Below are 20,995 nucleotides of genomic sequence, written 5' to 3'. Positions count from 1 at the left end.
AAAACAGGGTTTTTTGTTCATTACCAGAACCGATTCAGTTACTTTCAACAACAGCCATGGCCTGGATTGTCACATGTCTAGCATATATTGATTCACCACCTGTTTTTCATCAGTCAGTGGTTATGTGGCTGAAAGGCTAAATTCACATTTTCCCTTTGTTAGCCCAACCAGCAGCCCACAACGAGTAAAGAAAAAAGAAAGCAAGAAAGAAATTTGCAACATTATACCTTAGTTCTCACTCCATGAACTTTCAAATTATTTTCTAAAAGGTCAGGCAAAAATCTTTATAATGACTCTTATATGTCTGATTAATTTTGCAATTGCATGAATTAGAAAGAAAAGTATAGTAAATGTAAGCGAAATCTATTGAATATTGCTTACCAAGGCAAGTAAGAACTTCAGATGATTATACAAATTTAAAAAAAGTATACCATATTTTTAAATGATGTTTTGTAAATAATAATTTACTTTTTCTTAAAGTAAATGCATCAACCCAATTTAAACATTTTTTAAAGGTAAATGTATTTTCTCAGTCTCTACAATTTAATAGATAAATATTTCTGAGAAAATAACATTATAAAATACAACTTAACTCATTTTTTAATTGCGTTATGATCCCTATTTAGAAAAATAAGTTAATAGTAATTGTGAACATGGTATACTGAGACCACTGATTTACAATTTTACATCACATGTGGGTTGGGAAAAATATAAAAAACAAATACATAAACAATGAAATATGTAGATTCTGACATAAAGCTTTTTTACAGCTACTAAATATATCTTTAATTTTTATTCACAGGCATTCCTGTTGATGTAGTAGTAAACATTTTTATCAACAGTTTTGGATCCATTCAAGAGACAACAATGGTAATATCACAGTTAATTTAATATTTTAATTATCAAAATTTAAACTAGAGCATAGTGAAAGTAATATTAAAACTGAAAAATATTGTGTAACTCTAAGGAAAAATGCATGCTCACTCCTGGTATAAAATAATCCAGTTCCAAGGTTTTGTTAAGTTAGTGATTTCAGTGCCTATGATATTTTGCAATTCAAATTTAGCCTTAATACTGCATTGGAAAAATTACCATACTCACTCTGAACAATTAATTGGATGCCACATGGGAAAAAAAAGGATTTATGCAATTAATACCCTGAGACAACATTTCCTCCCCAATATGCGAAGATGTATGAGCATTCACAAATATTTGATTGTTGACAGGTTCTTTCTTCCAGTTTCTTGGGGAGAATCTTTGTTTTCTCTGTTGTGCTAATTTTGTGATGTGTGGAGCAGAGAATTATAAAAAGCAAAATTGATTTTCATAAAATATGGCATGGAGCTCCCTGAAAAGATTGTCACCTAGGGAAGAGGGAGATGAGTGGGAAGGAGGGAGAGGAGGACCCTGTCTTGAAGGAACAAAAAAGAAAGATATCAGGGAATAACTACTATTCCTGATGAATTAAACTTTAGAGTCAAAGACAGCTATCCAGTGAGATTAAATTTCCTGAGTGATCTATGATGTGATTACCCCTCAGCTTCTCTAAACAGATTCAATAATATTGACATGCTTTTTGATGTTTTAGATTCTAGATTTGTGCTCTTTTTTTTTAAAAAAAAAAAACAACAACTACATGCTAAAATTATACTTCAGGTGGGAGAAAAAAGGCACAGGTTGTGTGTGTGTGTGTGTGTGTGTGTGTGTGTGTGTGTGTTTAATAAAAAAAGACTTATATTTTTATTAAGTCATAAGGTGTGGATTGAAAGCCTAATAATAATGGTTACAGCACAGTATACTTATTCAGGGAATATCTCAGACTAGAGAACGAATAATTGAAACTATTCCTTTATTCCTAGTAGCAGCTTGGTGTGTTACAAAAGGAATTGTATATTGCATTTACATTATAATGCCTATTTTTATCTCTAATTGTGATGAGAATGCCATGTATTTATTTTTATACTAGTAAAAGCATGTGTTTAGCCTCTGAATAATTGATTTTCTTAGACAATGTGTAAATATTTTTAGAGAAGTATTTAAAAGACAATTTTTTTTTAAAGAAAGGATCATTCTTTCTTTTTCTTTTTTTTTTTTAAATATATTTTATTGATTTTTTACAGAGAGGAAGGGAGAGAGATAGAGAGTTAGAAACATCGATGAGAGAGAAACATTGATCAGCTGCCTCCTGCACATCTCCTACTGGGGTATGTGCCCGCAACCATGGTACATGCCCTTGACCGGAATGGAACCTGGGACCCTTCAGTCCGCAGGCCAACGCTCTGTCCACTGAGCCAAACCGGTTTTGGCTTAAAATACAACTTTGGAATCAAGTCCAAAATTGACTTTCAGTGACGTTTTAGTTCACCTAAATGATATAGACATACAGTATAGATCAATAGATGACAGCTCTGTAATATAATGTGCAGTACCACATATCACTACATAGAGATAAGTATAGCACTCATTAATTCAATATATGATTAGTCTATCAAAGCACTTTACTCTTCAAGAGCAAGAGCTGTCATTTTTCTCACAGGGAAACTTTAAGGGGAGTTATTTGGTCTCCACACTCTACTCTGTACAGTTTTATTTTTCACTAGTGTCTTGGTGCACGATTTGTGCACATTGAAAGGAAATTAGTTAGAAGAAATATTTTAATATTGCTATTCGCCCTTTCTCTATAATAGAAGTGTCAACCATTTTGTCCTTTGCATAGACGCATCACAGTAGCTAGCCCAAAATATTTATTGCTGGGACCAAATTCAAGCAATTCTCCTATGGAGTCTTTGTTCCTACTATTTATCCCTAATCTCCATCTATCTTCTAATTAGCGTCTTTTAAGGCTACTCTGACTCACTTTGTGCCCTCTTTTCAATCCAAGTCTTTCATTTCTAGCATTTATTTGTTAATGTAAGCTGATAGCTTCTTTTTGTGTGTGTATTCTTTTTATTCTCTAATGGACTACAAAGCTCTTAAAGTCAGAAATAATGCAGTCTACTTCATTTTCCATAAGATACAGATGACAATAGTCACTCAATAAATAGTGAACACATAAATAAAATATCTTGTACTAGTTAATGTTGCTTGAGTAGTTGGATAAATAAATTCTGCTATTTGCCTAGCACCAAGTGAATTCATGTAGCAATAAAACAATTGACAGAAAAATTTTAAACAATAGATCCATGTAGAACATTTGTTTGGTTAAATAACAGACTAAATAATGTCACTATTTTATAGTATTCATTTTGGAAATTTTAGAGGCCTTTACTTAGAGAATAAAATTATTTTTATTTGTTATTTCTTTTGCTAAAATAATCTAGATGAAAACCAAACTGCCTTTCAATTTATGTTGTGTAGACAGTCTAAAGGTTCAGAATAAGAACCATCCTCATCAAGTAGACTTATTTTACCATAATTATTTTTTGCTTTTAGCAATGCTTATTTCAGACATCCCTACAAAAAAACAATATTATATAGAGATGTCTTTTTTGAAAGTATATTTTTATCAATTTCAGAAAGGAAGGGAGAGGGAGAGAGAGAGAGAGAAACATCAATGAGCACATAGAATAATTGATTGGCTGCCTCCTGCACACCACACACTGGGGATAGAGCCCAAAACCTGAACATGTGCCCTGACCTGAATTGAACCGTGACCTCCTGGTTCATAGGTCCACACTTAATCACTGAGCCACACCAGCCAGGCTATAGAGATGTTTTTGAGGCTGTCATATTTTATAGATTTGCTCAATCTTTTAAAAAACAAATGGTCTGAGATTTGTTGCTTAATAGTTAGGATAGGCATAAGCTATTATATAGAGGCTAGAGACCCTTTCACTGTCCCGGAGCCCTAAGGGGATGTCCGACTGCAGTTTATGCCTGCTCCCTCTAGGCCTAAGCCGCAGTCGGACATCTTTAGTGCCACTGCGCTCACCAGAGGTCAGCCCAGCTTGTGGCAGAGCGGCATTCCCCCTGTGGGAGTGCACTGACCACCTGCATTGAGCATCTGCCCCCTGGTGGTCAGTACACATCATAGCGACCAGTTGTTCCGCCGTTCAGTTGATTTGCATATTACCCTTTTATTGTATAGGACTAGAGGCTCAGTGCACGGGTAGGATCCCTAGGCCTAGCCTGCGATCAGGGCCATCTTCCACCAGTTCACCAGTCCCCAGTCCCACCCCGCCACCACCTACCGTGGTTCCCCGATCGCCATCCGGCAATTGGAGCCTGTGGGTCAGGGGAAAGGGATCGAGAGGTGGTCAATGCACCTCATAGCGACTGGTTGAGCGGTCGTTGTGGTTGTTATGCCATTGTGGTCACTGAGCTTTTATTATATAGGATAGTTAACATTAAGATATCTTCTAAGGAGAAAAAATGAATTTAAGATAAAACTTCTTCATTACCTATTATAAACACTTGTCAATAGAGATGGCTTAGGAGAGTAACTAAAAAGTTATAATTAAATGGATGAGAGTTATATTATGAGAGGATATTCTTTTTTCTTCCAATCATCTAGGATGAGCTTACTTTTTTTTTTTTTTAGTCCTTGAGGTATAGTTAACAAATAAAATTGTAAGATATTTAAAGTGTACATGATGATTTGATGTACATCTACATTGTGAAATGATTCCTCCTCCCATCAAATCAACACATCCATCATATATGTGAGACCATTTATGTTCTACTCTCTCAGCAAATTTTAACTCTCTCAGCAGATTTTAATTAGACGATACAGAGTTATAAACTGTAGTTACCATGTTATATTCAGATATTATTCATTTTATAACTAAAATAAAGTTTATACATTTTATCAAGCTCTCCATATTTCCCACATCTCTAAGACCCTTTGCAATAGCATGGATGGACCTAGAGAGTATTATATTAAGTGAAATAAGCCAGTCAGAGAAAGACAAATACTATATGGTTTCACTTATATGTGGCATCTAATGAAGAAAATAAACTAACAAGCAAAATAGAAACAGACATATAGATACGTAATACAGACTGACAGCTGTGGACCAGGGTGTAAAAGGTGAAGTGATTAAGCAAACAAACAAACAAACAAACAATCCAGGCACAGACGGTGTGGCTCAGTGGTCAAGTATCGATCTATGAACCAAGATGTCATGGTTCAATTCCCGGTCAGGGCACATGCCCAGGTTGTGGGCTCAATCTCCAGTGGGGGTGTGCAGAAGGAAGCTGACCAATGATACTCTCTCATCGTTGATGTTTCTATCTCTCTCTCCTCCCTTCCTCGCTGAAATCAATAAAAATATATTTTAAGAAAGACAAAACAAACACATACAGCAGTATGGTGATTGCCAGAGGGAAAGTGGGGTGGGGGAGGTAGAAGAGCACAAAGGGGGCATAAATGGTGGCAGGAAGAGATTTGACTTTGGGTGGTGCGCACATGATACAGGATGCAGATGATGTGTTATAGAGTGGAGCACTTGAAACCTGTATGGTTTTATTAGCCAATGTCACCCCAATTCTATATAATAAAAGCCTAATATGCAAATTGTCCCCTCGGGTGGTTGTTCGACCTGGATACTGGGGGTTCGACCAGGAGACTGGGAGTTCGACTGCTTGCTATGACATGCACTGACCACCAGAGGGCGGAGTGGAACATGGTCGGTGTCAGCGATGTGGCACTGGCAGCGGGAGGCAGTGGAGGTGCTGCTGGCCCCAATAGGCCCCAATGAGAGCAGGACCACAAAAGGATGGTGAAACAGGTGAACGTGTGGCACCAGACCAAGGCAGGTATGAGTGGGAGCCCGATCATCCTGCAGTGGCAACCAGCGTTGGCAGCAGGGGCAGGGCCGTCACCCAGCTCTGAGGTGCTGAGGAAGCTGGGCGGGGGCCTGGCCCCGATCAATCACCCCGCAGGCGGGATGGTGGAGCAGGTGAGGGGGCGGCGCCAGGCCAAGGCAAGGTGCCAGGCAGGGCTGTGGGGCTGCGAGGCTAGGGGTGCAAGCTGGGGCCCGATCCCTGCAGGCCACCCCGAGGGACCCCACCCATGCACAAATTCGTGCACCAGGCCTCTAGTAAATTCAATTAAAAAGTAAGAAGAATGGTTTGTTAGAGGCTAGGTGGCATCTGCTCTCCAGTAATGTTTATAATTTCTGTTGGTTTTTTCATTCAATTCTGATGTTTGGCTTAAATCAGCAGGATTTTTCATAATTGAAAATGTGAACTATTGCACTTGGGGAAAAATTGGGTATTACGGTTCATTGTAATAATCTATACACAGGCCCTTTACCTCACCAGGCATAATAAGAGCTCTTTTCATGGAAGTAAAAGTTTGTTTATATAATCCATTTCCTTTCTTTGGTCTAGGCATGCTTTGTAATTATATTCAATTATTGCACTACAATTCATGGTCCTGTCAGACTTTTTGTGCCTTTCTGCCACATTACTTTTTTGCTTGTTTTAATAATGGATCTCAATTCTTTCTGAGCAACACAGTTGTGACTGTCAAGAAAGAATGATCATATTTGGGATCAGCTAAAAAAGCTTTATTGTAGTCCTTGGTTATTACTCATCTTTGGGGTTTTTAAAACAATTTTATTTTCTATATTTCCTTCTATATAGAGATTTAAATTTATTTCCTTAAAACTTGTCTTAGCTTTATTATTCCTTGTATTTTGTTGTTTTGTTTTTTAACTTTCCAGCATTATTTCATTTATTAGAATAATATTATATATACAGGGTAGAGCAAAATTTGGTTTATAGCTGTGAGCACATGAAACAGAGTTTATTCTTTTATTATTTATTAATTATTGTATTATTTTTCATAAAAACAACTGTAAAACTACTTTTGCTCCATCCGTATTTGTTCCAATTGCGTTTTATTTTCTGTTTTGGATCATAAATACACAAGCCTTAAAATGTTTTTATATTTATTTTTTCTCATGTCATTCATCTTTAGGGATTATGCCCTGTGGTAGGCTAAGTAATGGTCTCCCAAAGATGTCTGTGCTCCAATTTTTGGAACCTGTGCTGTCATTTTATACAGTAAGAAGTACTTTTGTGTGTGATATAATTAAGGATCTTGAGATGGGGGCCTAGTATAATCACAAGGGTCCTTATGCTGGGGAGGCAGGAGGGTGGGAGACAGAATTAGTGGCTGCAATGCAGACAGTATGAATTTGCGTGATAGGAGTTAGCGGCCACAAGTCTAAGAATGCAGGCAGCCTGGAGAAGCCCAGAAAAGCAAGGAACTGGACTCCCCTCAGAGCCTCCAGAAGCGGCCTGAGGATGCCTTGCCTTCAGCCCAGTAAAACTGATTTAGATGTTCTGAACTATAAGGTAATAATTTGGTGGGTTTTTTTGAAGCCACTCAGTTTTTGGTAACTTGGTTACAGAAGCAGTAGGAAATTAATATGCACGCTGATGAACACTTGTTAATTTTTTTCTCCCAAATACTGTTGGAGGATTATCTGATTACATATAACTTCCTCCCAAATGCGGCTAGAGGGTTATCTGATTATATATATACATACACATACACATACACATACATACACACACACACACACACACACACACATATACATAACTTTTTCAATATATGGAAATGCCAACATAACCAGTGGCTTTTTTTTTTTTATTCAGTGATTACTGAAAAGTCTCACTCTTTAAAGTAAATCATAGTAAGGACAATTTGAGAGTATCTGTGTTTTTAATAGTTAAAAATATACTATATGTCTGTCTCTTTTCTTTGTCAAAATTACTTTTTTAGTGTGTCTGCCTTAAAACAAAGAATAACATAATTTGTTATTCCTACCTTCCTTTCTAACCAATTTTTTTCTCCCAGCTTTATTATTTGGTAATTAAATATCATAAGAGTATTGTATTAGGCAATAAGGAAAGATGAGAAATGTCCAAGTTTTATTTTCTCCTTCCAGTAATTTGTCACTGTTATAAGTTGATATAGGAAAAATTAAATTGATGGTGTGACTGATACTAGAGAAATATCCTAACCGTCAAAATACCACAAAAGTCATCTCTTTATTCCTGCATTTAATAGAAGTATGTTGGACACTTTCTATATAGACAATTAAGCAGATTGCTACTCTCATGCAGTGTATAGTTTAATGTTTCATCCCCTAGCAGGCACTCCTAACAAAAATGGACTATTGGCAGAGGTTTATAACATTTAAATATTCATAAGGTGTTATTAAATAATATTTGACTACAAATGTTAAAATGACATATTGAGAAAATTGCTAAAAATATAACCTAGGAATTTTTACTGGTAATTTGTTATTATGCAGTTCTTATGTGAAACTTCTAACCTCACTAACAACTACATTTATATCCTTTTGAAACCAGGCTTACTACAATTCTGTTGACAGAACTATAATTATAATGCTGCCAGATGCTGGGAGAATTGATCTTCTTTATTTCCTTGAATGATTTTTTTTTTTTTAATCAGAATGTAAAGGAAACAAATGAGTTAAAGGCTGCCTATGTGAGAGTTAGGTAAAACTTACAGGTAGGCAGAACTATCCTAACAACAATATAAAATACAGATAAGCTGTTTTTAATGTTAAAATATCATTAATGAAACTAAATCAGTTTTAATGTCTTGTTGTGAAATGTTTTATTGCCTTGAAGAAATAGCTTAATTTGGCTGTTAATTGATACTGAACGTCTTGGAGATCATCCATTTTTCAGATAATGACTAATAGTGTGTAGTTTGGAGTCAACAATGAGGAGTATTTGTCACCAAGTTCTCTGAAAACAATTAAGTAATTTCGCATTGATAAAAGAAGTCTCTTTCTGATGGGAGTTTGTTCATTGCAAAATAAATGATAGAGCTATAATTATTGTGATTGAGTAATTGAAAATGAAAATAAATAGGTTTCAAAGATAGTTATCTTAATATAGAGCCATTTGAAATGCAAATAATTACCAGTCATTTAGAAATGCTCATAAAACATTAACCAAAGCATGCTAACTAATGAGCTTTTGTATTTTAATGAGTGTTTAACTCAAACTATTACTTTAAATTAATTGTAAAATTTTAAAACATTGTTAAAAGATATATAAGCATGCTGCAACTTGTATTGAATCATAATAGTATATACCTACATACCTAATAGAAAAGCATCTTTGAGGCACTTTTATAATGCAACTAGAGGCCCAGTGCACGAATTTGTGCACAGGTGGGATCCGGCCGGCCTGCCCCGATTGGGGCCTGATCAGGGCCGGGCTGCCTGTGGGAAGGGCTGAGGGTAATTGGCTGGTGGGCCCCACCCCCAATTTGGTGTGAGGGGCTGATCAGGGGTGGGGATGGCCATGGGGAGGGGCTATGGGCAATGGGCCGGCTGGAGGGAAGGACTGCAGGAGGTTAGAAGGCCAGCCCCACCCCAGATCTGGCCAGTTCGCTGGCCACAGTGGATGTCATAGCAACTGGTCTTTCCAGTCATTATGGCATTCTGGATGCTGGCTTTTTATATATATACATAGACAGTGAGACACAATGATCAAGAATGACACAGAAAAGTAAGCAATTACCAATTTTTCAGAGATGCTCACTGAAATATAAGACTCAGAGCTTATGTGAGCATCTCCGGAAAATTGTCATATCGCCCTGATTAGCCAATGGGAAGGGTAGCGGATGTACGGCTAATTACCATGTTTCTCTTTTATTAGATAGGACTAGAGGCCTGTTGCACGAAAAGATTCCCTTCCCCTAGCTGCCGGCACCAGTTTTCCTCCAGCACCTACGACCCAGGCCTTTGCTCCGGCTGGAAGCGCCTTCAAGCCTCTCGCTGCTCCGGCAGCCAGAGTCGCCTTCATTCTTTACTCTGCCACTTCACGCCTATGTATGCAAATTAACCACCATCTTTGTTGGTGGTTAATTTGCATATCTCACTGATTATCCAATGGGAGGTGTAGTGAATGTATGGTCAATTTCAATCTTTGTCTATTATTAAATAGGACTAAAGGCCCAGTGCACAAAAATTTGTGCACTCGGGGGGCGTGGGGAGGGTCCCTCAGCCCAGCCTGTGCCCATTTGCAGTCCAGGACCCTTTGGGGGATGTCCACCTTTCGACTTAGGCTCACTCCCTGGAGGATCAGGCCTAAGCTTGCAGTCAGACATCCTTCTGGCAGCCAGGGATCCCTCGGGGGATGTCCGACTAAAGACTTAGGCCCCTAGGGGATTGCCTAAACTGTTAGTTGGACATTCTTAGTGCTGCCATGGAGGTCCGAGAGGCTCCTGCCACCACCTTTGCACTGGTCAGCCATGAGCCAGCTTCTGGCTGAGTGGCACTCCCCATATAGAAGTGCACTGACCACCAGGGGGCAGCTTCTGCATCGAGTATCTGCCCCCTGGTGGCCAGTGAGCATCATTGCAACTGGTCATTCTGCCGTTCAGTCAATTTGCATATTAGCCTTTTATTATTATTATATAGGATGTCCCTATTTCCCTCCTTTTTCCCCCTCTACCCAGCTCTTGCCCCCCACTTCTCTCTGGCTATCACCATACTGTTGTCTCTGTCCATGGGTTGTGCGTATATTTTCTTTGGCTAATCCCTTCTTTAACACATCGTTTGTGGGTAGTTTTTATCGCGCACTAACAGGTGGCACGGGCCATTTTTGCTAATTTTTTGCACAAATGGCAACGTTCAGTAAAATTACAATAACTTTAGTTTACGTATTTATACGTTACCCACACTCTACCACTAGTCTATAAAAAACGTATCCCGCGTCTATAAAATATGTGTCCCACGCTCTACTACCAGTCAACGTAAAACGTATAGGTTTCCCGCATACAATGTGTTAAATTCACTTCAGGTCCTGGGCGGTGGGCAGGTGGCTCCTGGGGCTTGCGGGGCCAGCATGCCTGCAGCCCGGGACGGATTGTGTATGGGCAGCAGGCAGGCGGGCAGGCTGCTCCTAAGGCTTGTGGGGCCGATGTGCCTGCAGTCCAGGACCGGATCCAGTCCCGGGCGGCAGGCAAGCAGCTTCTGGCATTGCCCACGGGGGCCTCGATGGGGGCTCACACTGGCGGGTCGCGCTGTCCCACCCTGCCTGCAGTATGCAAATTAGCCACCATCTTTGTTGGCGGTTAATTTGCATATCTTGCTGATTAGCCGATGGGAGGCGTAGTGAAGGTATGGTCAATTACCATGTTTGGCTATTGTTAGATAGGACTAGGGGTCCAGTACATGAATTCATGCACTGTGAAAGGAACTGTGGGCTGTGAGGCTGCAGTGGGCACTGGGTTGGGTCTTGGCCCATCCACCATGCTTCCATCCAGTCCCTCCCACTGTGGCCTCCAGTCCCCTGTCTGCTGGCAGCCACGCTCCCGCCACCACCTCTCCCATGTGCTGACAGTGCCAGCCCCACTCGCATGTGCTGATAGCACAGAGCAATTGGGGCTGGCTCCAGCAGCAGGTGCAAGTGGGGTCAGCACCGGCAGCAGGTAGGAGCTGAAGCTTTAGTGCCGACAGTAGGTATGAGTGGGGCCAGCGCCGGCAACAGGTGTAAGCACTCAGCAGGCCTGCGACGTGCAGGAACAAAGAACTTTCAGTAACCACCAGAGGCTCGCCCCAATGACAGCAACTGTTGCCCAACTTAGTATGGCGCCCCTGCTCACCTGCTCCATCATTCCACCGCAGCCAATGCCTGCCATCTTCCACACTCTGCCTCCTGCTGCTGACATTCACCATGTTCTGTGCGTGTCCCCTGGTGGTCAGTGCACATCATAGCAACCGGTTGTTCAGTTGTTTGGTTGTTCGGTTGTTCCGCCGTTCTGTCTATTTGCATATTAGGCTTTATATATATATAAACATAATATGCAAAGTGTCCCCTCGGGAGTTTGACCGACTAGGAATTTGATTGCTTGTTATGATGTGTGCTGACCATCGGGGTGCGGCGTGGAATGAAGGAAGGCCCAGGCCGGCAGCTGGCAGCCCATAGGGACCTTACCCCTGCATGAATTTAGTGCACTGGGCCTTTAGGATTATAGATAATACTTCATTGTATGTATATACTGCGTCTTGATTATTCACTTATCTGTTGATGAAGACTTAGGTTGTTTCCACCTATTTCACAATATTATGGCTATGAATATAAACTAGAGGCCCGGTGCACGAAATTCGTGCACTGGAGGGGGAGGGGGTGTCCCTCAGCCCAGCCTGTACCCTCTCCAATCTGGGACCCCACAGGGGTTGGGCCTAAACTGGCAATTGGACATCCCTCTCACGATCTGGGACTACCAGCTCCCAACCGCTCACCTGCCTGCCTGCCTGATTGCCCCTAACTGCTTCTGCCTGCCAGCCTTATCACCCCCTAACCACACCCCTGCCAGCCTGATCGACGCCTAACTGCTCCCCTACTGGCCCAATCACCCTCAACTGCCCTCCCCTGCCAGCCTGGTCGCCCCAACTTCCCTCCCCTGCTGGCCTGGTCACTCCCAACTGCCCACCCCTGCTGGCCTGGTTACCCACAACTGCCCTCCCCTGCCAGCCATCTTGTGGTGGCCATCTTGTGCCCACATGGGGGTGGCCATCTTGTGTGAGGGCGTGATGGTAAATTTGCATATTACCTCTTTATTATATAGGATTTACATGTGGAGTCTCTGCTTTCAATTCATTTGGGTATATACCTAGGAGTGGAAATGCTGGATCATGTGGTTATTTTATGTTCAACTTTTTGAGGGTAAAATATAATTCTTTTAAAAGTTAAAAACAAATATAGTAGGGCATGTCATTGATTTATATAACTCATTAATGAGGGAACCAGCAGAACACTAAAGTTGATTTAATGGAAGATTCAGGAGACTGCATTGAAAGAAAGAGTGCTAGAATTAGATTCCTAAATTTGATGCAGACTTACTGTTCCACGGGGCAATAAAGGCATAATTTTTGGGATTATCCTTAGACCTGACAGAAATCATTTGCATAATTTTTTGATTTATCAATCTTCTATAAGTTATATAACTTTACAGAGTTTGGGGGCCCTAATAAAAGACAATGACAATTCAAAGAATGTTACATTTTCCTGGAAAACCATTTAACTCTTAGGTGGGCTTGTTGGGAAATATTTTAGTAGGATACTGGAAGGGCAAACAGTGATCTTCTGACCTTATCTACAATTTTTAAATAATTTTTTCTTAACTTTGTGTTTCCTTTCACTTTGTTTATAGCATATTTTACATTCACTTTTTAACAGTAGACCTCATTTTTAGAGCAGTTTTAGGTATACAGCAGAAAAAATTGAGCAGAAAGCATGGAATTCTCATATATACCCTGCTACTAAACATGCACAGTCTCCCCCACATCAAAATCCAGGACTGCTGGCTCCTAACCGCTTGCCTGCCTGCCCGCCTGACTGTCCCTAACCGCTTCTGCCTGCCAGCCTGATCACCCCCTAACTGCTCCCCTGCTGGCCTGATTGACTCCTAACCACTCCCCTGCCAGCCTGATCACCCCCAACTGCCCTCCCCTGCCATGACCTGCCTCCGTCATCATGACCCGCCTCCTCTGCACCGGCCTGGCCTCCTCCGCACTGCGCGGAGTCGCATGACCCCAGGCCTCACTGCGCGAATTGGCCCCCGTGTTCTGCCTCTTCTGTGCAAGCGGCCATCTTATGGCAGCCGTCTTGTGACAACATTGTGCGTGAGGGTCTGAGGACCACCTAGGCTTTTATTAGTATAGATCAGTGGTCGGCAAACCATGGCTCGCGAGCCACATGTGTGGCTCTTCCACAAAATACCATGTGCAGGCGCGCACGTACAGTGCGATTGAAACTTCGTGGCCCATGCGCAGAAGTGGGTTTTCGGAAAGGAGATAGACAAAACAAGTATACAAGACGAGTGTGGATGTGAGAGTTGGAAGGGGTCGACCTCAGTGAATGTGCCTCAATCAGATTGAGGACGTTTTTAGCAAAGGCCAGCTTAGGAGTACCCTAATTAAGTTAATAACAATGTACCTACCTATATAGTTTAAGTTTAAAAAATTTGACTCTCAAAAGAAATTTCAATCGTTGTACTGTTGATATTTGGCTCTTTTGACTAATGAGTTTGCCGACCACTGGTATAGGTGATTGAACCTAACGAGCCTTCACAAGTGGAGGGCCATGCATGTTTACATGACATGGATAGAAACATTTATCAGGAAGCACCATCGCATCTACTGGAATGCTCACCATGTGGGGGAGATAAGCCTTTGTCTTGGACATATTTGAGTTAATTTCTGTAAGTTGTCACAATCAAATTCAGATATGATGTAATCACTTAAGTTCCATTATGAATATTAAGATATGTGTATATTTTGGAAAAAAAATGTCATGTAACTGTGCATGGGAGGTCTCCATTTTCTAGGGTTTTAGGGATTTTTTTACTCTCTCTTTGATTCCATGTTCATTTGATTGGGAAAATATTACCTTTTTTTTCCAATGGTGCAGATATGTTCAGTGTTAGCTTATATGATCCTTAATGTATTTGACTCTGGCATTCGAAAACCATCTGCTTATGATTTTTAAGAATCAATTCATATGTTGAAGATTTTATAAACATTTAAGTTTAGAGTAGCTGTTAAAGGTAGGTAAATTAAATTTTACTTCACTGTCTATAATTTGGTAAATGTTTGCTGTTATTATGTGCCTTATTTTCTCTAATTACTATACATTGTCTGAAGATCATATGAAAGAGAAAGTAAATTCCCCAAGCTTCTCTAGAGTCATTGCTTATTGCTTATGCTTAATTTTATGTTATACATTTATAAAGTGTGTGTCTACGTTTCCATATATGGAAATATATTAGGTCTTATTTAATATAAGATGAACTATCATCTCTTTTTATTTAATTATTCGGATTTGGATTTGAAGTTTATGACCTAATTCATTTTGATTATGCTAAAGGCTATATATAGATAGAATAGTATTTTATGAATTTTGAGTGATTTAAAATAAGGAAGCTGAAGCCCAATACAATCTATACCTAGTACATTTTTGTACATATCTGAGTTCACTATATTAAATTAAAATCATGCCCTGGCTGGTGTGGCTCAGTGGGTTGAGTGTTGTCCCATGCACTGAAGGGTTGCCGAATGGATTCCTGGTCAGAGCACATAACCAGGTTTCCTGGTTGTTCCCTGGTCAGGGTGTGTGCATGAGGCAACCAGTCAGTGTTTCTCTCTCACATCAAAGTTTCTTTCTCCCTCTAAAATAAAATAAAATTTATTTTTAAAAAATTTATAAAAATTAAAATCAAAAGATCTGACCTTGATGCCTCAATGCTGAGTTTGACTGTATATACTAACAACCCAATTTGTGCCAAAACCTTATTTCAATAACAGATATATAATGTATTAAGTTATTAAATACGTTCCTAAGTTTACATATTCTTAAAATCTATGTCTCTTGATATAATTCAAAATTTTTTATAGAATTCAGTTTTTACAAAGTTTTAAAATTAAAACATTTGGAGATGGGCCGAACCTCGAATATATAATTAGCTACTGCTTAGTAGGTTTGAAAACATTTTTGTACCATTGTTGAATATAACATAATATTTTGTATGTGCTTTTATCTGTTTTGCATAATCCAAATTTTATTTGATTTTCTCATTTTCTCTGTGTAATCATTTACATGTCTGATAGTTTTTCTTTTTCCTTCTGAGGAACATATTATATAATGTGTTATATAATATACATAGTTATATACATATATTATTTTTATAGTTTGCTACTTAGTAAAAGACAAGTAGAAATATTTTCCTTTGGCTTCTTGTCTATTATTAACTAAAGTTTATTATGGTTTTTGGGAAGCATAATAATAATGTTTAGCAGTTCCCATGCTTTTATGATAACAATTCCTAACCAACTAGTAATTTGTATTTATATAAAGGTAAAGCAATTATTGGTAAAGTTATATTCTGATGTTTGAGCTAGCAAGTGCTGCGGAAATGTCTGTAGAGAGTAATTAAATAGACACAAGGGTCTTTTTGTACTGCTGATGGAGCTCTTTGTACTTAGTGACTGAGCTGTTTTGATCCTGGTTAATGTTAGAAGAGAAAGAATATTTCTGCTGCTAATCATTGAAGCCTTTTTAAATCCACCACTGAATATGTTCTTAAAATTGGCAATAAACACACTCCTGCACACATTTTTTTTTTCTTTCCCTAGGACTACAGAGTTAATATCTTCCTGAGACAAAAATGGAACGATCCCAGGCTGAAGCTCCCCAGCGATTTTCGGGGCTCAGATGCCCTGACAGTGGATCCCACGATGTACAAGTGTCTGTGGAAACCTGATTTGTTTTTTGCAAATGAAAAAAGTGCCAATTTTCATGATGTAACCCAGGAGAATATCCTCCTCTTTATTTTTCGGGATGGAGATGTCCTTGTCAGCATGAGGTACTTTGATGTTTAATATTTGTACATTTATATTTTCCTTTTAAAATCAGCATGTCAGGGGGAAATATGTTAAATGACTTCTACGACCTCTGTTTCTACTTTCAGGTTATCTATTACTCTTTCATGCCCATTGGACTTGACCTTGTTTCCCATGGATACACAACGCTGCAAAATGCAACTTGAGAGCTGTATGTAAAACAAAACTCTAAATGACTATAAGAATAAAAATATTTAAAATTTCTAGGCAGTGCATTCTACTAATATCTTAGATAGCAATGGTAAAAACGAAGGCTTTTGATTACAAATAGTCATTAGAATAATTTATTTAAGGAAATTATCGTTAGTTTTTTACTATATTAATTGTACTAAAACAAATCCTCTTGGTACTATTCTAATTTTGTATTACAGTTAAATTGATGTAGGTGTTCACTTCTAACTTATTCCAATTGCCATCTTCATTTGAAATAGTAATGTAGGCAAGATAAAGGAGAAAATGCTTTCCTAATAATTTTCTGATATTAAAACCACATTTTTAGAGCAGAAAATTTGAAAAACGTGCAAAAATATTATTTAAATCCTCCCAAGCATTCATTTTTCTATCGGTGTATAAACATTATTATTATTATTTTTTTTTTACAAAATTGGATTCTCTATGTTTCTACGATCAGATATATTTCATATCATAAAACATGAAATAGGTGCACTAATTGAAATGGGTACCTCTAAAAATATTAATTTGCTAAAAGGCTTGACTTTTAAAAATAAAATTCAAAATATTAACACTAAGCCCTAGCCGGTTTGGCTCAGTGGATAGAGCGTCGGCCTGTGGACTGAAAGGTCCCAGATTCGATTCTGGTCAAGGGCATGTACCTTGGTTGTGGCCACATACCCAGTGGGTTGTGTGCAGGAGGCAGCTGATCAATGTTTCTCTCTCATCAATGTTTCTGACTATCCCTCTCCCTTCCTCTCTGTAAAAAAATCAATGAAATATATTTTTTAAAAAAAGAACTCACCCATGCATTTTAAAAAAATATTAACACTAACATAAGGAATCTTTAACCTGATTAGTTGTTTACCATAACCTATTTCTGTGGAGAATAAACAATAATAACCTTGTAGGCAAGCATATGCTTGTTGGATGATATGTTTTAAAATTAATGATTATTAGCTGTTTTTTATTTAAGTTACTAAATCTGGATCTTAAATTTGAGTATTTATTGCTTTCTAACTATAAAATAAGATTTTGCAGATGTTAGTGTATATATGTCCATGTTGGTGTATGTATCACACATATGTGTGCTTGTGTATTTTCATTTAAAAACTCAACTATGTATTTATATTCCATTCTATTATCAGAAGAACTAAAATATTGCTTTAAAAATATATGCACTTTAGAGTTGAACGGTAGGTTACTATATGCTGTAAAAGCCCATATGGGCCACGTTACTTAAGCCCAGAATCTGTGCTTCAGTATGCCATAATGATGGCCCCTGGAGCGGGAGAGGGGTCGGGGGAGGATGGGATTGTTTTATTGCTCTCCTGTGGCAATGCAACCCCTTTAGGGAAGTTTATAGTTACTTCTTAAAAATGTTTTGGTGCTTATATTTATTTTAAATTTCCCAGGTAGTATATTGCATGATTTGAAAGCTAGTATCACTTATTTATTACTTTTTCTTATTGATGACATTGCAGAATTCTCACATGATATGTATGACCCTAGGATTTTATATATAATATGCTGATTATTTTAACATGTTCTTTCTTTAAGACTACTATCTTTAACTTTTGTGTTAATATTTTCATCAGTGGCTATAGATATTACCTAATTTTAATAACAATTTCATGTCTCTTATCATTTTGGTGTTGAATATTTGAATTATTAAAATGCTAAGAAAGCATTAATAATTGCATTTCAAACTAATATTTTTATTTATTTTTGTTTATAGTTGGTTACACAACTGATGATTTACGATTTATCTGGCAGTCAGGGGATCCTGTTCAGTTAGAAAAAATTGCCTTGCCTCAATTTGATATTAAAAAGGAGGATATTGAATATGGTAACTGTACAAAATACTATAAAGGCACTGGTAAGTAATGATCTTTAAGTTAAACAAAACTAAATCCTATTTCAAAGATCTGTTTTAATATTAATATATGCTAAGGGCAAAATAGAAGAAAACTAGTTAAAAATAAGTTCAATATTTATTAGTATATCTTTACAATATTATATTTAAATTTCTCATAAAATTGCATTCACTAAAGTTTTTAAAAACATTTTTATTACTGGAGAATTTTGCCTTTTTAATGTAATTCTGGGTAAGAAGAGGTTTTCAATTTTTTATTTTAGTAACATGAACTTAGCCAGGTAGTGGTTTTCCAGATGTTATGAAGAAATTCTACTTTCGGCAAGATTCAATCTGGGACCAAACACTGTGGATATGAGCAACATAATTCATTTATACTCATCTGTTGTCTGTGAGCAATTTTTAGGTAGTGGTTGACCAATATTATTAGTTATAAAAAGCATTAATCTTCATGCTGTGCAAGAAGCAATGAGTGTGTGAAGTATTTGGACGTAAGTCAATATTTTTGTACGTTTAATATTATTGGCCTAAGTTATGGAACAGCCAATTATGAAAAGCACAACAAATTAACCTCATTCACTAATTACCTCAAGCTTTTACAGAAATAAAAATACAGTAATCACTACTCAATACTTTTATAATATGATTAGTCTTAACCTTTGAGTCTCTACTGATAGTTACATGTTACTGAGTGATTTTACATATTAAACATAGTGTTATTTTGATTAGCAATATAAATAAAAAGTGATTGAATTTTGATTATTACTAATAATCAGTTTGACTTGTAAATACCACACAATTCTAATTACATTTCAGGAAGTAAATCAAGACAAAGATATTCAGGGATAGATATAAAGTTTACATTTATGGCAACATCTATGTTGACTGTTCAAAAATAACAACGTATAGTGTATTGTATAGAATTCAGCAATATCAAATGTTTGAGCTAAAGTGTTGCCATCATGACATCACCAAGAACAAAATATAATTTAAAATATTTCTGCTGATATTAAAATAAAAGGTGGAGTGACATTTGCATATTAAGAGTGTTATAATAAATGCAACACTGGGCAACTCAGAGATAAAGTTAGTTTAAATATCTGTTGTTTGTTGATCCTCAAATAAATGAATAGTCCTTAGGAACTACTTACATATAAATGGTATATAGTCAATTTTTATATAAATGTTTTATAATTTGTTAATTTAATAACAGATTATTAAATAGTCTGGGGGCTATTTACATATATTTTACATTATTTATTTACATAGAAATGTTATATAACCTGTTACTTTATTTAAAGGTCAATTACAACAGATGCTTAAACTAACTTTGTCTACAAATTGGTTATTGTTGCATTTATAACACTGCCAGAGGGGAGGGGAGTGGTGAGAGGGGTAAAAAGGTAAAGGGGAATAAGAGGTGCAAACTTCTTATTATAACTGTAAAGTCAGCAGGTCAGGGGGATGTAATGTATAGCCTAGGGCCATAGTTGGCAAACTGCGGCTCACAGAGCCACATGCGGCTCTTTGGCCCCTTGAGTGTGGCTCTTCCTAAGCCTTAGGAGTACCCTAATTGAGTTAATAACAATGTACCTACCTATATAGTTTAAGTTTAAAAAATTTGACTCTCAGAAGAAATTTCAATCATTGTAATGTTGATATTTGGCTCTCTTGACTAATGAGTTTGCCGACCACTGGTAGTGAATGTAATTCAATAAGATTATAATAACTTTCTACTGTGATAGATGGTTACTAGACTTATCATGGTGATCACTTCGTAAAGTTTATAAATGTGGAATCATTATGTTGTACACCTGAAACTAATACAATATTGACTCTCAACTATACTTTGATAATAAAAAATAATTACCAAGTTTTTTGAAAGGCAAAACTAAAAAAGTGGTCATGTAAGTACTCAATGAACAAATCATAGACACATAGAATTTTAAATATAGAAAGGACCAGATTGATACTGAAATAAAATAACTGAGATGCAGGGTGACTGAATGTCACCAGGCAAATCAGGGTCAGCCATAGCCTAGGCATATAGTATAGTATTCCTTCTCTCTATACTCCCCATTCAAATTAAGGAGACTGACTACAGTTTTAGGGATTTTTACAGTTCACCTAGTAACTATAATAAAAAAAAACTTGAAAGTCAAGAAAAATCATTTGAGATGGTTGTGAAAACACATATTTAGCAGATGGCTTTTTGAGTTCTGGCTCTATTTTAGGCTTTGTTTTAACTGCTTTGTAGGAATTCTATGACTTAGTCCTCACAACAATGCTCTGAGTTCATTACTTTTACCGTATTCTCCCTGTTTACACATTAGGATAATGAAGCAAAGAAACTGCCCAAAGTCTACTGTTACTAAATGATGTCCTGGGATAGTGAGTCTGGCATCACTACACAACCTGTGGAGTCAGTCCTATTGGACTTTAACAATACTTACCCACATTCAGATTATATGCTTAACATTAATAGTCTGTTGTTTTTGAAAATATGTAATACGTTTATTGAAGTTTTAAAATTCATCTAGAG

At 37.6% G+C, this 20,995-nt stretch overlaps 1 protein-coding gene across 1 annotated transcript in view; it reads left to right on the top strand.

The window, feature by feature from the left end:
• GLRB (glycine receptor beta) overlaps nt 1–20,995 on the top strand; it is a 52,868-nt gene that overhangs the window by 17,894 nt on the left and 13,979 nt on the right. Inside the window, exons 4-7 of the mRNA XM_036315172.1 lie at nt 803–870; nt 16,140–16,369; nt 16,475–16,557; nt 18,316–18,456. Of these exons, the coding sequence (XP_036171065.1) occupies nt 803–870; nt 16,140–16,369; nt 16,475–16,557; nt 18,316–18,456 (522 nt within the window). The remainder of the gene's footprint in view (nt 1–802; nt 871–16,139; nt 16,370–16,474; nt 16,558–18,315; nt 18,457–20,995) is intronic.

The sequence above is a fragment of the Myotis myotis genome, unplaced genomic scaffold (genome assembly GCF_014108235.1).
Source record: "Myotis myotis isolate mMyoMyo1 unplaced genomic scaffold, mMyoMyo1.p scaffold_m19_p_6, whole genome shotgun sequence".
NCBI lineage: Eukaryota > Metazoa > Chordata > Mammalia > Chiroptera > Vespertilionidae > Myotis > Myotis myotis.
The sequence above is the reverse complement of the archived record's forward strand: the minus strand, read 5'-3'. Positions and strand labels throughout refer to the sequence as shown.